The sequence below is a fragment of the Apis dorsata genome, unplaced genomic scaffold (genome assembly GCF_000469605.1).
Source record: "Apis dorsata unplaced genomic scaffold, Apis dorsata 1.3 scaffold_326, whole genome shotgun sequence".
NCBI classification, from domain to species: Eukaryota; Metazoa; Arthropoda; class Insecta; order Hymenoptera; family Apidae; genus Apis; species Apis dorsata.
In genome coordinates, this window is record NW_006263594.1 from 304579 (window position 1) to 320175 (window position 15597).

The 15597-nt window shown below is 23.6% G+C and overlaps 3 protein-coding genes across 5 annotated transcripts in view; 1 reads left to right on the top strand and 2 right to left on the bottom strand.

The window, feature by feature from the left end:
- Positions 1-9750, bottom strand: part of LOC102670628 (inositol hexakisphosphate kinase 1) — a 12782-nt gene extending 3032 nt beyond the window's left edge. Inside the window, exons 1-9 of one of the 3 annotated variants that reach the window (XM_006617757.2) lie at positions 9156-9743; positions 8372-8498; positions 8107-8230; positions 7913-7992; positions 7541-7716; positions 7174-7379; positions 6742-7023; positions 2429-2707; positions 1995-2311 (exon numbers count right to left, since the gene is read on the bottom strand). In XM_006617757.2, coding sequence (XP_006617820.1) covers positions 2086-2311; positions 2429-2707; positions 6742-7023; positions 7174-7379; positions 7541-7716; positions 7913-7992; positions 8107-8230; positions 8372-8498; positions 9156-9278 — 1623 coding nt within the window. In that variant the 5' untranslated portion in view covers positions 9279-9743 and the 3' untranslated portion in view covers positions 1995-2085. Of the gene's footprint in view, positions 1-1994; positions 2312-2428; positions 2711-6741; positions 7024-7173; positions 7380-7540; positions 7717-7912; positions 7993-8106; positions 8231-8371; positions 8499-9155 lie in introns of those variants that run through there. The other 2 variants (XM_031511462.1, XM_006617756.2) reach the window with 2 other exon arrangements.
- An 873-nt stretch (positions 9751-10623) lies between these two features.
- LOC102671075 (tryptophan--tRNA ligase, mitochondrial) lies at positions 10624-12842 on the top strand. Its single transcript, XM_006617759.2, has 6 exons — positions 10624-10944; positions 11018-11182; positions 11405-11667; positions 11836-11957; positions 12066-12336; positions 12431-12842. The coding sequence occupies exons 1-6, from the start codon at positions 10864-10866 to the stop codon at positions 12660-12662; spliced, it is 1134 nt and encodes a 377-aa protein (XP_006617822.1). The 5' UTR covers positions 10624-10863; the 3' UTR covers positions 12663-12842.
- On the bottom strand, positions 12660-14518 carry LOC102670942 (reticulon-4-interacting protein 1, mitochondrial-like). The gene is made up of 6 exons (XM_006617758.2): positions 14082-14518; positions 13746-13978; positions 13457-13666; positions 13274-13386; positions 12927-13194; positions 12660-12840 (listed from the first exon to the last, which is right to left on the bottom strand). Exons 1-6 carry the CDS (start codon positions 14314-14316, stop codon positions 12733-12735), a joined length of 1167 nt encoding a protein of 388 aa, XP_006617821.1. The 5' UTR covers positions 14317-14518; the 3' UTR covers positions 12660-12732.
- Positions 14519-15597: the final 1079 nt, after the last annotated feature.

Genomic DNA, 15597 nt, shown 5'->3' on the forward strand with positions numbered 1-15597 from the left:
AATATTCTCGCAAGTACGCGTGTCTATCTACCTATCAAATCTTACCCAGGTAAATGAGCGGCATAACACTGTCTAAAAAATTGTTTCTTCTGTTCTTCAGACACCGGATCATACACCATCTTTCGATCTATTTTTTTTTTTTTGTTTTAATATAATTTTTATTGTATTATCGATACGATCAATGTTTCAATCGTTTTCATCTTCCCCTTTCGATATTTACACTTCTCGAGCGTGGATATATGTATATATATATATTTTTTTTTTCTTAATTTTTTATAATGTAAAGTTTCGTTTAAAATTCGTTCGCTCTCGACTTCGATCGCGAACGAGAGTACGATCAGTCACGCTTATGACTTGTCTAGTCATAAGAAACAGTATACACATTATTGTACATGCATGTATTAGTAATATACCGCATACTGAGAAGAATCGAAGCGAATGTTACGCGTGCCGCGCTTGGTATACATACATACATAAGTAGTCGAATAAAACTGCATGTTGTATACAGTCAATAGTTATACATTAACACAGTAATTATGTTCCATTAAAATTAAAACCACCATCTCCCCACTTCGATTCTCTTCCTCTTTTCTTTATACACATCTTCATCCTTCGACAGAGATTCATTCAACATTCTTTTTTTTTTTTTCTTTTGCAATGTTACTTGATTATTTAATTTTGATTATTTAAAAATATTTTATATTTTCAATATTTCATATCATATCGTCCGTTTTGTAATTTTTAAAACGTTATGCACTAAGATCAAGTAACGGTACGTGTACCGTTATTAATAATTAATTACTTCCTTAATCATTTATTTATTTTATTCATTTCAAGAGAGAAAAAAAAAAAATAAAAAAATGGAATGGAAACATAAATTCGATTTTTTTCGATTTCTTTACATTTACAGAAAAAAAATATTATTCCTGAAAGTTATTCAAGAAAGTTTTTCAAAAGTTTGAGATAATTCGAGTGCACAAAATAAATGCAGGTGTTATCCGAATAGTTGGTAAATATCCTATAAGAACAATTAATTTCACATATAACTATGAGGCTTTATTTCATTTAACAATCGTAAACGAGCGTGACGCGCATTACCGTTTTCCTTTCGCGTTTCATCGATAACTGGATACGATTTAGTACCAGGCAATGGTCTCCTAGGAGTAATTCAACTTCGTTACCTTCAAGAAGATCGATACGTGCAGTAAGTGGGGAAAAGAAGAAAGGCCACTTAAATCTATGTATAATCGATCGATTTAAAAAATATTTTAAAAAATCAAAAAATCTCGCACGCATTCATGTGAAAAAAAAATTTGCATCTTAGTACTTTAATTTGATGAAAATAATTCAACAAATAAATTGAAGAATGTATCGTATATATTATTGTATATAAATTAGCTACATATATTTTTCATATGTGGTCAAATCATTTAAATTATTTGTCATCCTATGTATCTTGTAAAAAATATTTATATGTTCTTATATGTATAAGTCTAACAGATTATTGAATGATCTATGAATTATACTATGATTTAAATTGATAAATCTAGAAGGGAAAAAATACATAAATACATTGTTTCTTAAAAATATTTCTTTCGAATATTTTTATATTAAGAATCATATGTACATATAATAACCGACAACGGTTCTCGCGTAATGTACAAGCTATGTACATATATATATATATATACACATACATACACATATACATATATACATATATATATATATATATATATGTATATATATATATATATGTATATGTAGATATATATATTCATCTGATGAATATATGAATTAAATAATACTTTTTGTATATAATTCACATTCACATATTTCAATACAGACTCATAAATTTCTCACATATACTCACTGGTACATTTAGTAAAATTTTGCTATGTAAAATCATACATTCAAAATACATATGTACAGATTTGTTTCACAGAAATCAATCACATTTAATAAGATAATCAGAGTTTTGTCATCAATGTTTTTAATATAAATTAAAAATTCTTCGTCGATTCTTCCTTTTTATGTATCGTTCTTTATATGTATACAGAGAAATTTATAACAAATTCTTAGCAATTAACCTTCAGTTAAAATTTCAAGTAGAAGTCGCTTTAAACTATCCAGACCGGTTAGAAAACCACAATCTGGACCTTGATGTACCATAGGAGCGTGAGCCGAGTTACAAGGCATGGTAGAACCGTGAACAAAGGTCGTGTGCGCAAAATCAATGATCCTTACGTCGACCAATGCATCCTGAGATTTCTGTTTCATTTTTTTCATTTGATAAGGATAAGATGTGTATCTGTGAATTAAAATATTATTTCTTTTTTAATTATCGGTTTAATTATCAGTTTCAGATACGTGTCAAATAGTTTTTTTTTTCTTTCTTTCCTTTTTTTTTTATAGCAAAATTACTTACGAATATCTGTTCGACATATTGGCACATTTAAGTTCTTTCTCTATTCTCTTTTCTCTTTCGTAAATATGAAATAATTCATGCCCATGTTTCTGTCGCTTTATTCCAGGATCAGATCTAATTTCAATATCAGAATTAGCATCTTGCGTATCATTATCCGAACTTTGTCCAAAACAATATTCATCGCTCGAAGTTCCATAAACCATCCATTGTTCGTATCTGGGAGATTGGAGCATCCTGTCGATCAAGCTGTCCGTAGATCCAACGAAAACTGTCTCCTCACTGCTGGGATTGTCAGTTGGTCATCGCATAGAATGCATTATTAACTATTATTGCTTGGTTTATTTCCTTCTCTTCAGATATTATCGAATATTAACATGTAAAAGATTTATTATGGGCCGCGCAAAAAGTTCGAAATGTCTCGGCAGAGAACATGCGATATATAATAAATGCATAAAAATATTTATTTTTTTTATTGACTTTCTGTTCCAAAATTACCAAATTTAATATAATAAATGTAATAAAGAGTAATTCTATTAACGTTCCTTAACTAAATGAATTTAATATATTTAATGTAACAAACGTTATATATAATTTCCACTTATAGATATACGTTTACATATATACTTACTATTATTTCAATTTTTTTTTTCATGCATATGTACGTAATATGTATCGTATTGAAAAATAATGACAATTAAAACGCAAATTAACTTATTAGATACATCATAAAATTTTCTTATATACATATACATTTCTTATATATAGATACTTAGGTACATATTTAAGGTGGAAATGCTTGAAATAAGATAAAATCTTAATTTTATGAATAACATCTGGAATTTTATCATTTAATTTAAAATTTCATTTAAATCATGATTCGATCTCTTAAATTTTTAATACGTTTCCCATTTTAATGAAATGAGATACAACGAAGTTTTCACACAGCCCTGTCATTAGATTTCACATGGTACAATGTATGACCTCTTACCATCTATTAACCCTTTTACTGCCCAGACCATAGCGGGCATGCAGGCCCTGTGGGTCATATATTTCGAGTAAAAGAGAATGTTTATATCTCGTATACAGGATGCAAAGTAAATGGCGAAATTCTTTTCAAAAAATTCTTTTTCTTATTTTATGATACAAACAAAAATTTTGTTTTAATATATGCGATTCAAATATGTTAATAATATTATAAGCCTTATGAATATGCAAATATTTATTTTAAATATATTTCATCGTTTCAAATATTTTTCTTTATTAAATATTAATCATCTATAAATTATTAATATTATATATTATGATAAATATACAAAGCCTTTAAAGTGGATACATAATTCGCGCTTTTCGTAAAAAATATTTATAGCTATCCTACAGTCTTTTATATTTAACCTATAACATATAGATTTTCGCTTTACAAAGAAAATTTTATAAAAAGGTTAATTAAATGGTAATATTATATAATATTATAATTGATTAATAATAAATATTATATAATTTATTATTTTTTTTAAATTTTATTATTTTACTTATACTTTTTTACTCACTTATTACTCTATACATATATTAACAATTTATCTTTTTTAGTTTGTGTCATAAAATAAAAGTGTATACATGTTAATATACATATATATATATATATATATATTAATATACACATATGCATATACAAACTTAAAAAGATAAACAAATAATTTGTATAAATATATTTTCAATATAACAAAATTCACCACTTACTAAACGTCATGTATGCCTAATTTCGTTTATTGCAGATTATTAAGATTAATCGAGTTAAATTATTAATTAAATTAAAAAATATACATTCAATGAGTGATAAAAAATAGATATACATACACGCACGCACATTTGCACATGTATGCATACATGTATATCTATATATGTTGCGTATACATACATATATAAGATCTAAAAATACAACATTTATATAAACTAATAAAAAAAATATAATATTCCTTTAAAAAAATAAAAATAAAATCGATTAAGTATATATAAACAAATTAATTTTTTATATTCACAATTTCAATTAATAACTCGTATCCTTCATTTATCAAATAATGAAAATAACAAAATAATTTTGAAATATCTCGCGTTTATATACTTTTTTTCATAACTTTTTTAAAATATATGTGATCGTTATTAAAATAAAAATCGTTTATAAAAACATCAATATTAAAATGCATCTAAATACATCCAAATATATATTAAATTTAAATTGCAAAGAAACAGCTCTCATTCATGTTTCTTTCCCTAACTATTCCCTAACTTTATCAATACATATAATATACATCTTACAAAATATAAAATATTTTTCATAAATACATATATACATATACATATGCAGGACATATACAGATACATATACACATACATATACATATATGCGCATACGCATGATATAATGTAAATGTCCCTTTAACTTTTTTTTCATTTTAGTGCAGAAATATTTGCACCTAATAACTTTTGTAGAGCTGTACTCTACACTTGAGCAACAATATACCTACGAAAGGATTTTGAAATCCACCACTTTCAGCTTTGATCCTCCCCTAGTAAGAAACTGGGCTCGATTAGGGACTGGTATTGCCGCGCTTTATTATAGTTCGGCCGTAATAAAGAGCAGTTTTCTAAAAAGTGATGGTACACAGAAATATACATGCTTAAATTACGAAAATATCGCAATATCAGTTTTTTAGTGTAATGATTCGATGGAAAATAAGTTATGATTTTTATGAGTGAACGATTTTCCTTCGTTGATTCCTAGAGAAAAATGTAAATAGAGCAAATTGTTTATATCAGTTAATAAATCAATTATATAATTATTATTGTAAATAAATACTTCTTAGTCTGAGCAAATATAATGAAAATTTCTCTTATGTCTGTTCAATATTTTCTATATATATTATATAGAATTATATTATATACATACATATATTTAATTAAGTTATACATACATATACATATATAAGTAATATGTAATAAAATATATATATATATATATAAATTATTAATAAAAAATTAATAAAGAACCATTAATTTTTATTTTAAATTACAAGTAATAAATTTTCAAGTCTATAATATATACAATATAGCGATTATTTGTAAAAGAGTCATTTTTATTTGTAAAAGAGTGTTTATTTGATTAAAAAAATTGTACAATGTATAAAAACTAATGTAAAATGTATATACCTACTCTAAGAAATATTTATAATGCTATATTACCTAGAATAATTTTTAATTATTATGAGTATCAATACACTAAGGGAGTGAAAATGCGATATTTTCTCTAAACCGGTTTTTAACAAAATATAATTGAAATAAATAATTTGAATATATATTGAAATCGTCGTAATAACTAACCCTCCAATTTTCTGATGGAGTATGTTATATTTTCAATTTGAAAATGAATATTAATATATGAACATCTCGATATATACAATTATTTTAAATTTTAACAAATGTAATTTATCTTGTTCGATTACTTTAGTAGAAGTTTCGATAAAAATTATGATAAATGATTTATTTAAAGAAAGAAAACATATACACAAAAAAGAAAGAAAAAAAGAAAAAAAAAGAAAAGAAAAAAAAATATAGTACACATACATATAATACGTAGATTCGGACGAATTACTAAAAAATATACGCATGATATACCTTATACATACATACTTCACCAGATTGTGCATTCCGAATTCTATTTAAATATATCGGAGGGTTAAATGTATTAAATTGTTTATATTGATATGTGCAATTATCATCTAATTATAATATTTAAAAGAAAAAGAAAAAGAAATATTTGTTAGATTCCTATTGTTGTAATACATCAAAATAATATACATATATATGTATAAAATATAATAAATATAAATAAAAATATAACTAAATAAATTATTTCATAAATAATATATAAAACGTAAAAAAATGTAAACGAAGATTTACACCTGAAATTATATTTTGCTATAAATTTTTGACGAAATCACAACGTTAGGAATTTAATTCAGATTTAATTCAGATCTTTCCGTATCGAATCGTTTTGCATTGTAAAATATTGAAATATATCATATTTATTTGTTCATATTAATTCATATAATTTTAAAGAAGATTATGTATACAATTTATTTTTAAATCTATTTTATTATTATAATCTATTAATATGTATAAATTTAATATTGATATTAAATATATAATATTTACAAATATTTACGAATCGAAACGAAACAATCAATATTTTTTTATCTAAAAATGTTAACAACAATGTTTACCCGCTAATGATTGAAAAAAAAATATCAATTACAAACCTTGTAGGGTAAAATCTGGCGATACGTTTGGCCTCTCGAGTTGTTGCCTTGCCAAATCCTCTGCGTAAAGTACTCGTTTGACCGATTTCTTCTTCGATTGAAAGATTATAATCTGTGGAACTGTTACTTATGTCACCATCGTAACAGCTATCCGAAGTATGAGGACCGTCATCACTAATAGAACTAGAATTTGTTGAATCTTCGTCCATTTGTAATAAAGACGATGAATGACCAAACCCCGAAAAATCCATTTGACAACCTTCATAAACGACTAATAATGAACTAAAACAAATTTAATATGGAGCATATGAATTTCTGACATTTTTAATATAATATTCGTAATAAAAAATTTGAATATTAAAAGCAATTGAGTACTTTTCTTTTTAACTCCTAAATAATAGTGTTCTTGAAAATATTCCAACGAAAAATTACCACGAATAAAATCGATAGCTGCTTTGTCTCTCTATTGCACGTCGTAATTGTTCTAATCGTGATACCACTTTTTCGATAACTAACGTTCGTAAACAAAAGCCATTATGAAAAAAACGATACAATGCTGCTTTAAAACCTTCTTCATTTAATGCTCTACCCCAATATTTATCCCTTTTCACATAATGATTGGTATTGGCTTGATAAACCTATAATATATATCACTTATGTATCACATTTGTAATATCTTACTATAAAATTTTATAAAGTTACTGCTACTATTACTTTCATTATTAATATTATAATATTATATAGACTTCAATATAAAAATATTATATATCATTTCAATATTATATTATATATCACGAACCTGCATTCCACACAATCTAACACCTAATGAAGCTGATGTACTAGCAGCACATTTTGCAATTTGTTTATTACGTTTTTCAACAGATGCATCATCACCATGTTGTCTGGTCCCCATTTTCAGGTCCAATATACATGGATGAGTATATTGTGATGTTATATTTTCCAATAAAAGGAAATCTTTTAGTTCAAGAAAATAAAAAAAAAAAAAAAATTACCAATCATTTCTTTTCAATTATTAAAATTATCAATTATTATAGAAAAAATTATTAATCATATATATTACAATTCTTATATTATTTTTTTCTTATATAAAAAATGTTAATTTTGTATAACTTTCTTATACAAAAATATTATTTAATGTTTACATACATACATTGCTTGTTTGGTGCATTGTCCAAATGCATTCCTGGTTTTAATATTCCTGCTAATGTGTTATCATGATGAATTTTCATTCTAATACAAAAAAATTAATAATTAAAATTTATTATTTTTAATCTTTATAAAATAAAATATTTATGCATTAATTAATTTAATGTAACTTTAATATAAAAACATTCAAATACATACCTTAATACATCTTCTCTTTTTCTTTTACTTGAATTATGTCCTTGTCTATTATCATGTTCTCTAAAACTAGGACTGTAACGTTTATCTAATGTAACTTCACCACTATTGGAAGCTTGCAAAACACCTGGATAAAAAAAATTTGATTATTTAATCCTTTCAATCGATATCAATATAATTAATTAAAAAAATAATAATAATAAAAAAATATATTAAAAGATAAAAAAAATGAAAAAGAAAGAAATAAAAAATAATAAAACCATCTTACCTTTAAATTTTGGAACAAAAACTTGAATATCTTGTGGAATGTTTTGATAAAAATCAAGTTCTCTACAGTTTAATGGTTTACAAATAGTATTTTGGTTTAATAAAAGTAATCTTGTATGTCCACCAACCTATAAAACATATAAAATTATTTTGTTATATTTTTTACAAAACAAAATGTTTTATTTTTAAATATATAATATAACAAATAAAAAGTCTTGTGCATTGATTAAATATTTATGCAATTTGTAATTAAATTTATTTATAGTTGTTATTTTTAATTCTATTTATTTCTGATGAATAGATATTCAAAAAATGCATACATAGAATTCTATTAATGAATCATTACTGAATCATAATATTATATATATAATTTCATTCTTTTTTGACTATCTTTTATTCTTTTTTTCTGATTCTTTTATAATTTTAATAATTTTTCTGAATATATTTTTTTATTATATTTTATTATATATATATTTATTATATTTTATTTAATAAGAATGACAAATAAATAATTCTATTCACAAATAAACATGAATAAATAATGAATAAACATGAATATAAAATTGTATGATGTATTAAATAAAAACAAATAAAAGCAAAAAAGAAAAAAATATATAATTGCTAAGTTTTCGATTCATAAAATTAAACAAACAAAAACAATCTTTCTTATTAAATATTGTTATTAAAAAATAGAAAGGTAAAAAATAAATGGTAACAAAGATTATTTAGGCAATATTTTATTTAAACATATATTAGTATAATTAAATAAAACAAATTATTATTACCTGATTTTTGAGTGGTAATAATGCGACTTCTTCATCATTCTCCTGCAGAAAGGAGGAATTATTTGTATTATGGCACTGCGATTTTGTTTCTCCCATACCCCAGGTACCCGACAAATATACCATAACCGTTGACTAGTCCAATAAATAAAACTCAAACACCAAAACAGATTATTCACACGGTTTTTACTTCTGTAAATCTCGACGATACACTTTTCATCCATTCACTATTACTGAATTACTTGCTTAATACATTTTCCTTGAATGTGTCACAATGTTAAAAGAATAAGATATGATTATTAACAAATACGAAACAAACCTCTAAATATCTGCAATGTTCTTTCACAGTCGATTTTTCATAAGTATTAAAAAAACACACAAAAAAATATCGTTCTAAATGATATTACGAGATCAGCTGTGCAACAATCAGTATGCAAATTGCTTTTCGAAGGGTATATATAAATTAAGAAAATTCTGTGGTAGAAGATATTAGCTCTAATAATTTCTACTAGATGACACTAATAGTAGAAATTGCGTATCACATCGAGTTTGCCAATCCTAACAAAAAAATATATTCCAAGTATTATACTTTATCCAACTAGTTGAGTCACCGAATGTAAATAAAACTTTATGAGTAAAAATTAAAATGAATAAAGTTGGATTCACAAATCTGAGAATGTAAATTATATATGATAAAATATTATTATTTTTAAATTGTCTTTTAATTAAAATAAAAAAAAATAAATTTCAATAAATAATTTCTAAGATAAAAATTTACAATAAATAATATAATGTGAATCTATTTTCATGAAAAATAATTATCAGTATGTTATAAGCGAGAATCAATATAGTTTTATGTATTGATATAATCTAATCTTAATCTAATCTTAATCTTGATATATTATTTAATTAATATTTTAAATTTCAAATTTTATATATTATGTGATTTCAAAACATTATATATTTGATTTATTTACTTTAGACATTTTTTCTCATTGAATAAAGTATAGTTCTTAAAACATATTTTTTTACTAAGCTTGACAAACTCATTGGTGGTTTTCTTTAATCAGCGCTGCTAAACGGAAGTTATTTTCTGATAAAAATGTTATTAGTTCTAGGAAGACATATGAAAGTATCTATAAAAATATATAATGATGTATCATCTAATAAAAAAAGAATTAAAGAAAAATATATCAGAAAATTTCAAATAAATCATTCACATCATTGATGAAAATGATGATATTCAATATTATAACAAAATTTTATAGTATAGTATAATATTCAGAATTTATATATTTATATTATATTTATATGAATATGAAGTGAAAATATAATATATTTATTATAATATAATTATAATGAATTCTTTTAATTGTGCAAAAATAAACAATATTCAAATTCTATAATAATAATTACATAAAAGACTTGATTTGTTTCATATATATATAAATGTTCTTTAAAATTCCCGCAAATTGTAATATATAATATTTATATATATAATTTTGTACATAAACTAATAACTACACATATATATATATATAGAAATAAAAAATAATAATATAAATAATAAGTAAATTAATATATATATAAATAAAAAAATATAGAATACATTTAGCTTCATATTAGATAAGTTTTTCAGTATTAATTAAAAACACGTATTTTGAATTTAATTTTAAATAACAATCTATTTAAATGTATTAATTTATTGAAAATGTTTAAAACAATAAAAAATATTCATAGTTTTCAAAGAATTAATTCCAAATATATACTCATAAAAAAATATAGTCAAAAGGTTAAGTTTCACAATAAGTATTAAAAGTATTAAAAGTATTAATTTTTTATTTAAATATATCAATTAATTACAGGTTTCTAAATGTTATCCAAAAAGAATATTTTCGGGAATTCAGCCAACTGGAAATTTACATTTGGGAAATTATCTTGGTGCTATACAAAAATGGATACAATTCCAGAATAATGGAGAAAATGTTATTTGGAGCATTGTGGATATGCATGCTATTACTTTATCACATGTAAGAATTTATTAAATATGTATTTTGTGTTTAATATATACCAATAATGATATAAACAATCTTATATTTCATTAATTCTTGTTTTATAAGAATAATAATATATTATATTATTATATGTTTATAATAATATAAATGTATTACATATATGTGTATAAATTTAAAAATCTTCTTTCAAAAATAAAAAAAAAAAAATATGAATTGAAAGTGAATATAATTTAATAGGATCCAAAAGAGTTAAATGATAATATATTTAAAATGACAGCAACATTGTTAGCATGCGGTATTGATCCAAAGAAGAGTATATTATTCCAACAATCTACTGTATCCATGCATACACAATTAAGTTGGATTTTGGGATGTCTTTCAACTCAAGCACGATTAACTCGCCTACCTCAATATAGAGAAAAAAGTCAGACATTAAAAGTCATCCCTTTGAGTTTATATATTTATCCTATTTTACAAGCTGCTGATATATTACTATATAAGTAAGTATTTTATGCACAAAAATAATCAAATTAAAGTGTCTTAATAATGCTTAATATTATCTTAGAATATTTTATTGTTTCAATTATTCATAAAAATTGATCAATTAATTTTTTATATTACTTAATTAAAACTAATTTTACGAAGAAACTATTTATATTCAATTATAGGGCAACACATGTTCCAGTTGGACAAGATCAAGTTCAACATATTCAATTAGCACAAGAATTAGCTATTAAATTTAACAAAAAATTTGGAGATACTTTTCCTGTACCTCATTCTTTAGTTAATGGTAAAAATTTTATTTCTACAAAAAATATATAATGATAAACATATGAATTATTTTTTTCTAATAGTATATATATATATATACTCTACAATATATATATATATATTGCAGAAAATGCAAGTCAACGTATAAAATCTCTTCGCAATCCTTTAAAGAAAATGTCAAAGTCTGAGAAAGATTCAAGAAGTAGATTAGATTTATTAGATGAACCTGATATATTGTTGGAAAAGATAAAAAAAGCTGTTACCGATTGTACTTCAAAAGTAACTTATGAACCAGAAACAAGACCTGGTGTTTCAAATTTAATTATTATTCATTCAATGCTTAGTGGAAAATCTGAGGATCAAATATGTTCTGAAGTAGAAGAATTAGATACTGGAAAGTATGTACATTAAAAAATTCAATTTTTTTTTTTTTCATTAGTTTACAATTTTAAATTATTTTTTTATTTTAATTTAATCGTTTATGTGTTATAGATATAAATTGATGCTGGCAGATTTTATTATAGAAAAATTAACTCCAATTCGTAAAGAATATTCAAAATTAATTAAGGATCCAATGTATTTAGAAGAAATTTTGAAGAATGGTACAGAAAAAGCGATCGAGATAGCTAATGATTGTTGGTATGATGTTCGAAATAAAATTGGTTTTGAAAATGATATTCTCTGTATTAATGAGTCAGTACAAAATATAGTAAACAAAGTATAACATAAAATGCATATTTATTGTATGAAATAATTTTATTATTAATTTTTTTGAATTAATTGTTGATATAATACTATGTCATATCAATAACTAATTTACCTCGTAAATGACCTTGAGCTACTCTTTCATATGCTAGTGGTAAATCTTGAAATGAATATACTTTTTTAACTACAGGAATAAGCTAAATAAAGTAAAAAATCATATATGTACATGTATATGTATATATATATTATTAATTAAAATTAAAACGATGGAAATTAATATTACCTTTTCAGTTTCAACCAATTCTTTAAGTGTTTTAATTCCTGCTGTTGAAGGTGTAAAAAAACCCCATTTCACTGTACTTCTATTTTCAACAATAGACATATTATATTTCAACAATTCACCTATATTTTTTACTGTGCCAGCTATTAATCCATGTTGATCTGTATTTTTTAATATTGGAGAATTTAAAGTTATATAAGTAGAATGAGGATAACCCTTTAATCTTATCATATCTGGTCCTTGATTAGCGCAATCCAAAATTATATTATAACTAAATTAGAAATAAATTAGAAATTTATATCATTTTACATAGAATGAATCAATGAAAATTTAAAGAATAAAATACATACGGTCCTTCACTAATTATTTTTGAATCAGCGCCATCTAATTTGTAATCAATCACAGTATCAGCTCCTAATTTTTGTACTAAATTGACAGCATCGCTACTACATGTAGTAACAACCTGAATCAATTTAATTTATGTTTTAATATGTATAGAAATAATAAATTTATTGATATGATGAATGATTTACATTCATATCCCAAGATTTTAAAAGTTGTATTGCCATAGTTCCTACTCCTCCTGCACCACCTAATACTAAAACTTTGTTACTTCTTTTTAGAGGCATTATACTTTTACAATATAATGCACCAGTAATCCACAATGCAGACCATGCTGTAAGACCAGTATATAATATACTGGCTGCTTCAATATGCGACAAATTTCTAGGTCTCAAAGTAACCTATAGATAAATAACTTTTTGATTTATACATTTTGTTCTTTTTTTTTTTTTGGTCATTTAACCAATTAATATTACTTACATGCGAACTATTTACAACTACATAATTAGCATGACAACCTTGTTGTTCCACAGGAACTACACCCCATATTTCATCACCTAATTTTAATTTATTTCCAACTCCATGTCCTTTTGAAACTATTATACCAGAAAAATCTCTACCTAAAGTTAATGGCAATTCTAATTCGTCATATTGTCTACTAGTAAGATTTTTTGCTTTTCTTAATAAGTTTAAAATTACTGCACCATATCCTCCTAATACAAAATATTCAATTATAAATATTAAATATTTATCATTGAAACTTAATAAACTTAATAAACTTTAATAAATAAATAATTAATATAAAATATTGCATACGTGTCATATATATATCTATAGGATTTACACTAGAAGCTTCAATTTTCACAAGAATATCTGTTGGTCTATTAATTACTGGAATTCTGACATTTGAGAGTTTTAATTCTTCCAAACCACCATATGAATGAATTTGCCAAGCTTGCATTTTATCTTCAATATTTTCTTTACATTTTGCTGATAAATTACTAAGAAAACGTATATTTGATTTAAAATTCAATGTTATTTTTTTTAACATCGTTTCAAATTGATTTCAATTAAACACCGAAAAAATATAGGTTATGTTCGAAAGATGCTATTAATTTATAATTATAACAATCAAAAATACTTTCTTTTAAAATTTGACAACATAAATTTACACAAATTTTTATAAAGATGGATAATTTAATAAATTTAATTTCAACAGATTTTCATGATACATCCAAGATGACTATATATTGATAATTGAATGTCATTGTCGTATATTTCTTTTTTTTTTTTTAGTATCTCGTTTATATATATATATATATATAAGATATATAAATATAATATATAAATATATAAAATTATATAATAATGTATGATTAAGTTTTATGCTACAATTTGATCAAATATTTTTATTTTTTATTTTTCTTATTTATTAAATTGAAATGTACCGCGCTCAAAAATTCTAATACAAATTTCTTCCGACCAAAAAACTATTTTAAATGTTATTACAGATTAAATAAATTTTAAATTAAATTTTTTTCCCAATTTGTACTTAATTTTTACTTTTTTATCGCGCAATTCATATATTTAAAAGTTATGAACACATAATATCATTAAAATATATACGCGTTATATATTAACAATAAATCTATAAGTTCAATTTTGAAAATAAATTTATTGATGTATTTAATGACAAAAAATACTATATAATACTATCTTCATTATTTGTATTATTCTTACTTATCGAATATCTAATATAAATGGTTAAAAATAAATTTAATTACATAAATTTAATCTTCTCAATAAATATTTTTATAATATTGTGAAATTTTTACAGTATTTATAGTATTTATAGTATTATAAAATATAAATCGTTTATCAATATATAATTTTAAAACTTCCGTATATGCTTCATTGAATCACGTACAGATGTTACATCAAGATGTTACTCGTAAGGATAAAATCTATATCTAAAGTGTAATTAAATTAATTGAATTAATTGGAAAAGAAGAAGAAAAAAAAAAAAAGAAATCGTTAATCGTACTCGAGCCCGATACACACGATAGAGAACAATAAAGAATATGATGGTGAGTAACATAGAGTGAGATGCATAGATCATCGGAGATGTAGTTTCGTTAATCTTTATTAGTAATGAATCATTTGATACGAGAGAGTAAAACGAGGGTGGTTCTTTCGTTTTACGAGTAAATTTGACAACGCGCATGCCTGTTATCGATCGCTAATCACTATGGTTACGCCTCGGAATAGAGGCACGACAGCGACTACGACGGCGACGACGACGGCGACGACGACGACGACGACGACGGCGACA

What these genes read in the sequence shown, in the direction of transcription:
- LOC102671075 (XM_006617759.2), top strand. Translation starts at nt 10,864, where the DNA reads ATGTTTAAAACAATAAAAAATATTCATAGTTTTCAAAGAATTAATTCC. An exon ending in TAAAAAAATATAGTCAAAAG is followed by an intron (nt 10,945 to 11,017) that starts GTTAAGTTTCAC and finishes AATTAATTACAG; the next exon opens with GTTTCTAAATGTTATCCAAA. An exon ending in GAAGAATTAGATACTGGAAA is followed by an intron (nt 12,337 to 12,430) that starts GTATGTACATTA and finishes TATGTGTTATAG; the next exon opens with ATATAAATTGATGCTGGCAG.
- LOC102670942 (XM_006617758.2), bottom strand. Translation starts at nt 14,316, where the DNA reads ATGTTAAAAAAAATAACATTGAATTTTAAATCAAATATACGTTTTCTT. An exon ending in TAGTTGTAAATAGTTCGCAT is followed by an intron (nt 13,667 to 13,745) that starts GTAAGTAATATT and finishes ATTTATCTATAG; the next exon opens with GTTACTTTGAGACCTAGAAA. An exon ending in AAAATAATTAGTGAAGGACC is followed by an intron (nt 13,195 to 13,273) that starts GTATGTATTTTA and finishes TTTCTAATTTAG; the next exon opens with TTATAATATAATTTTGGATT.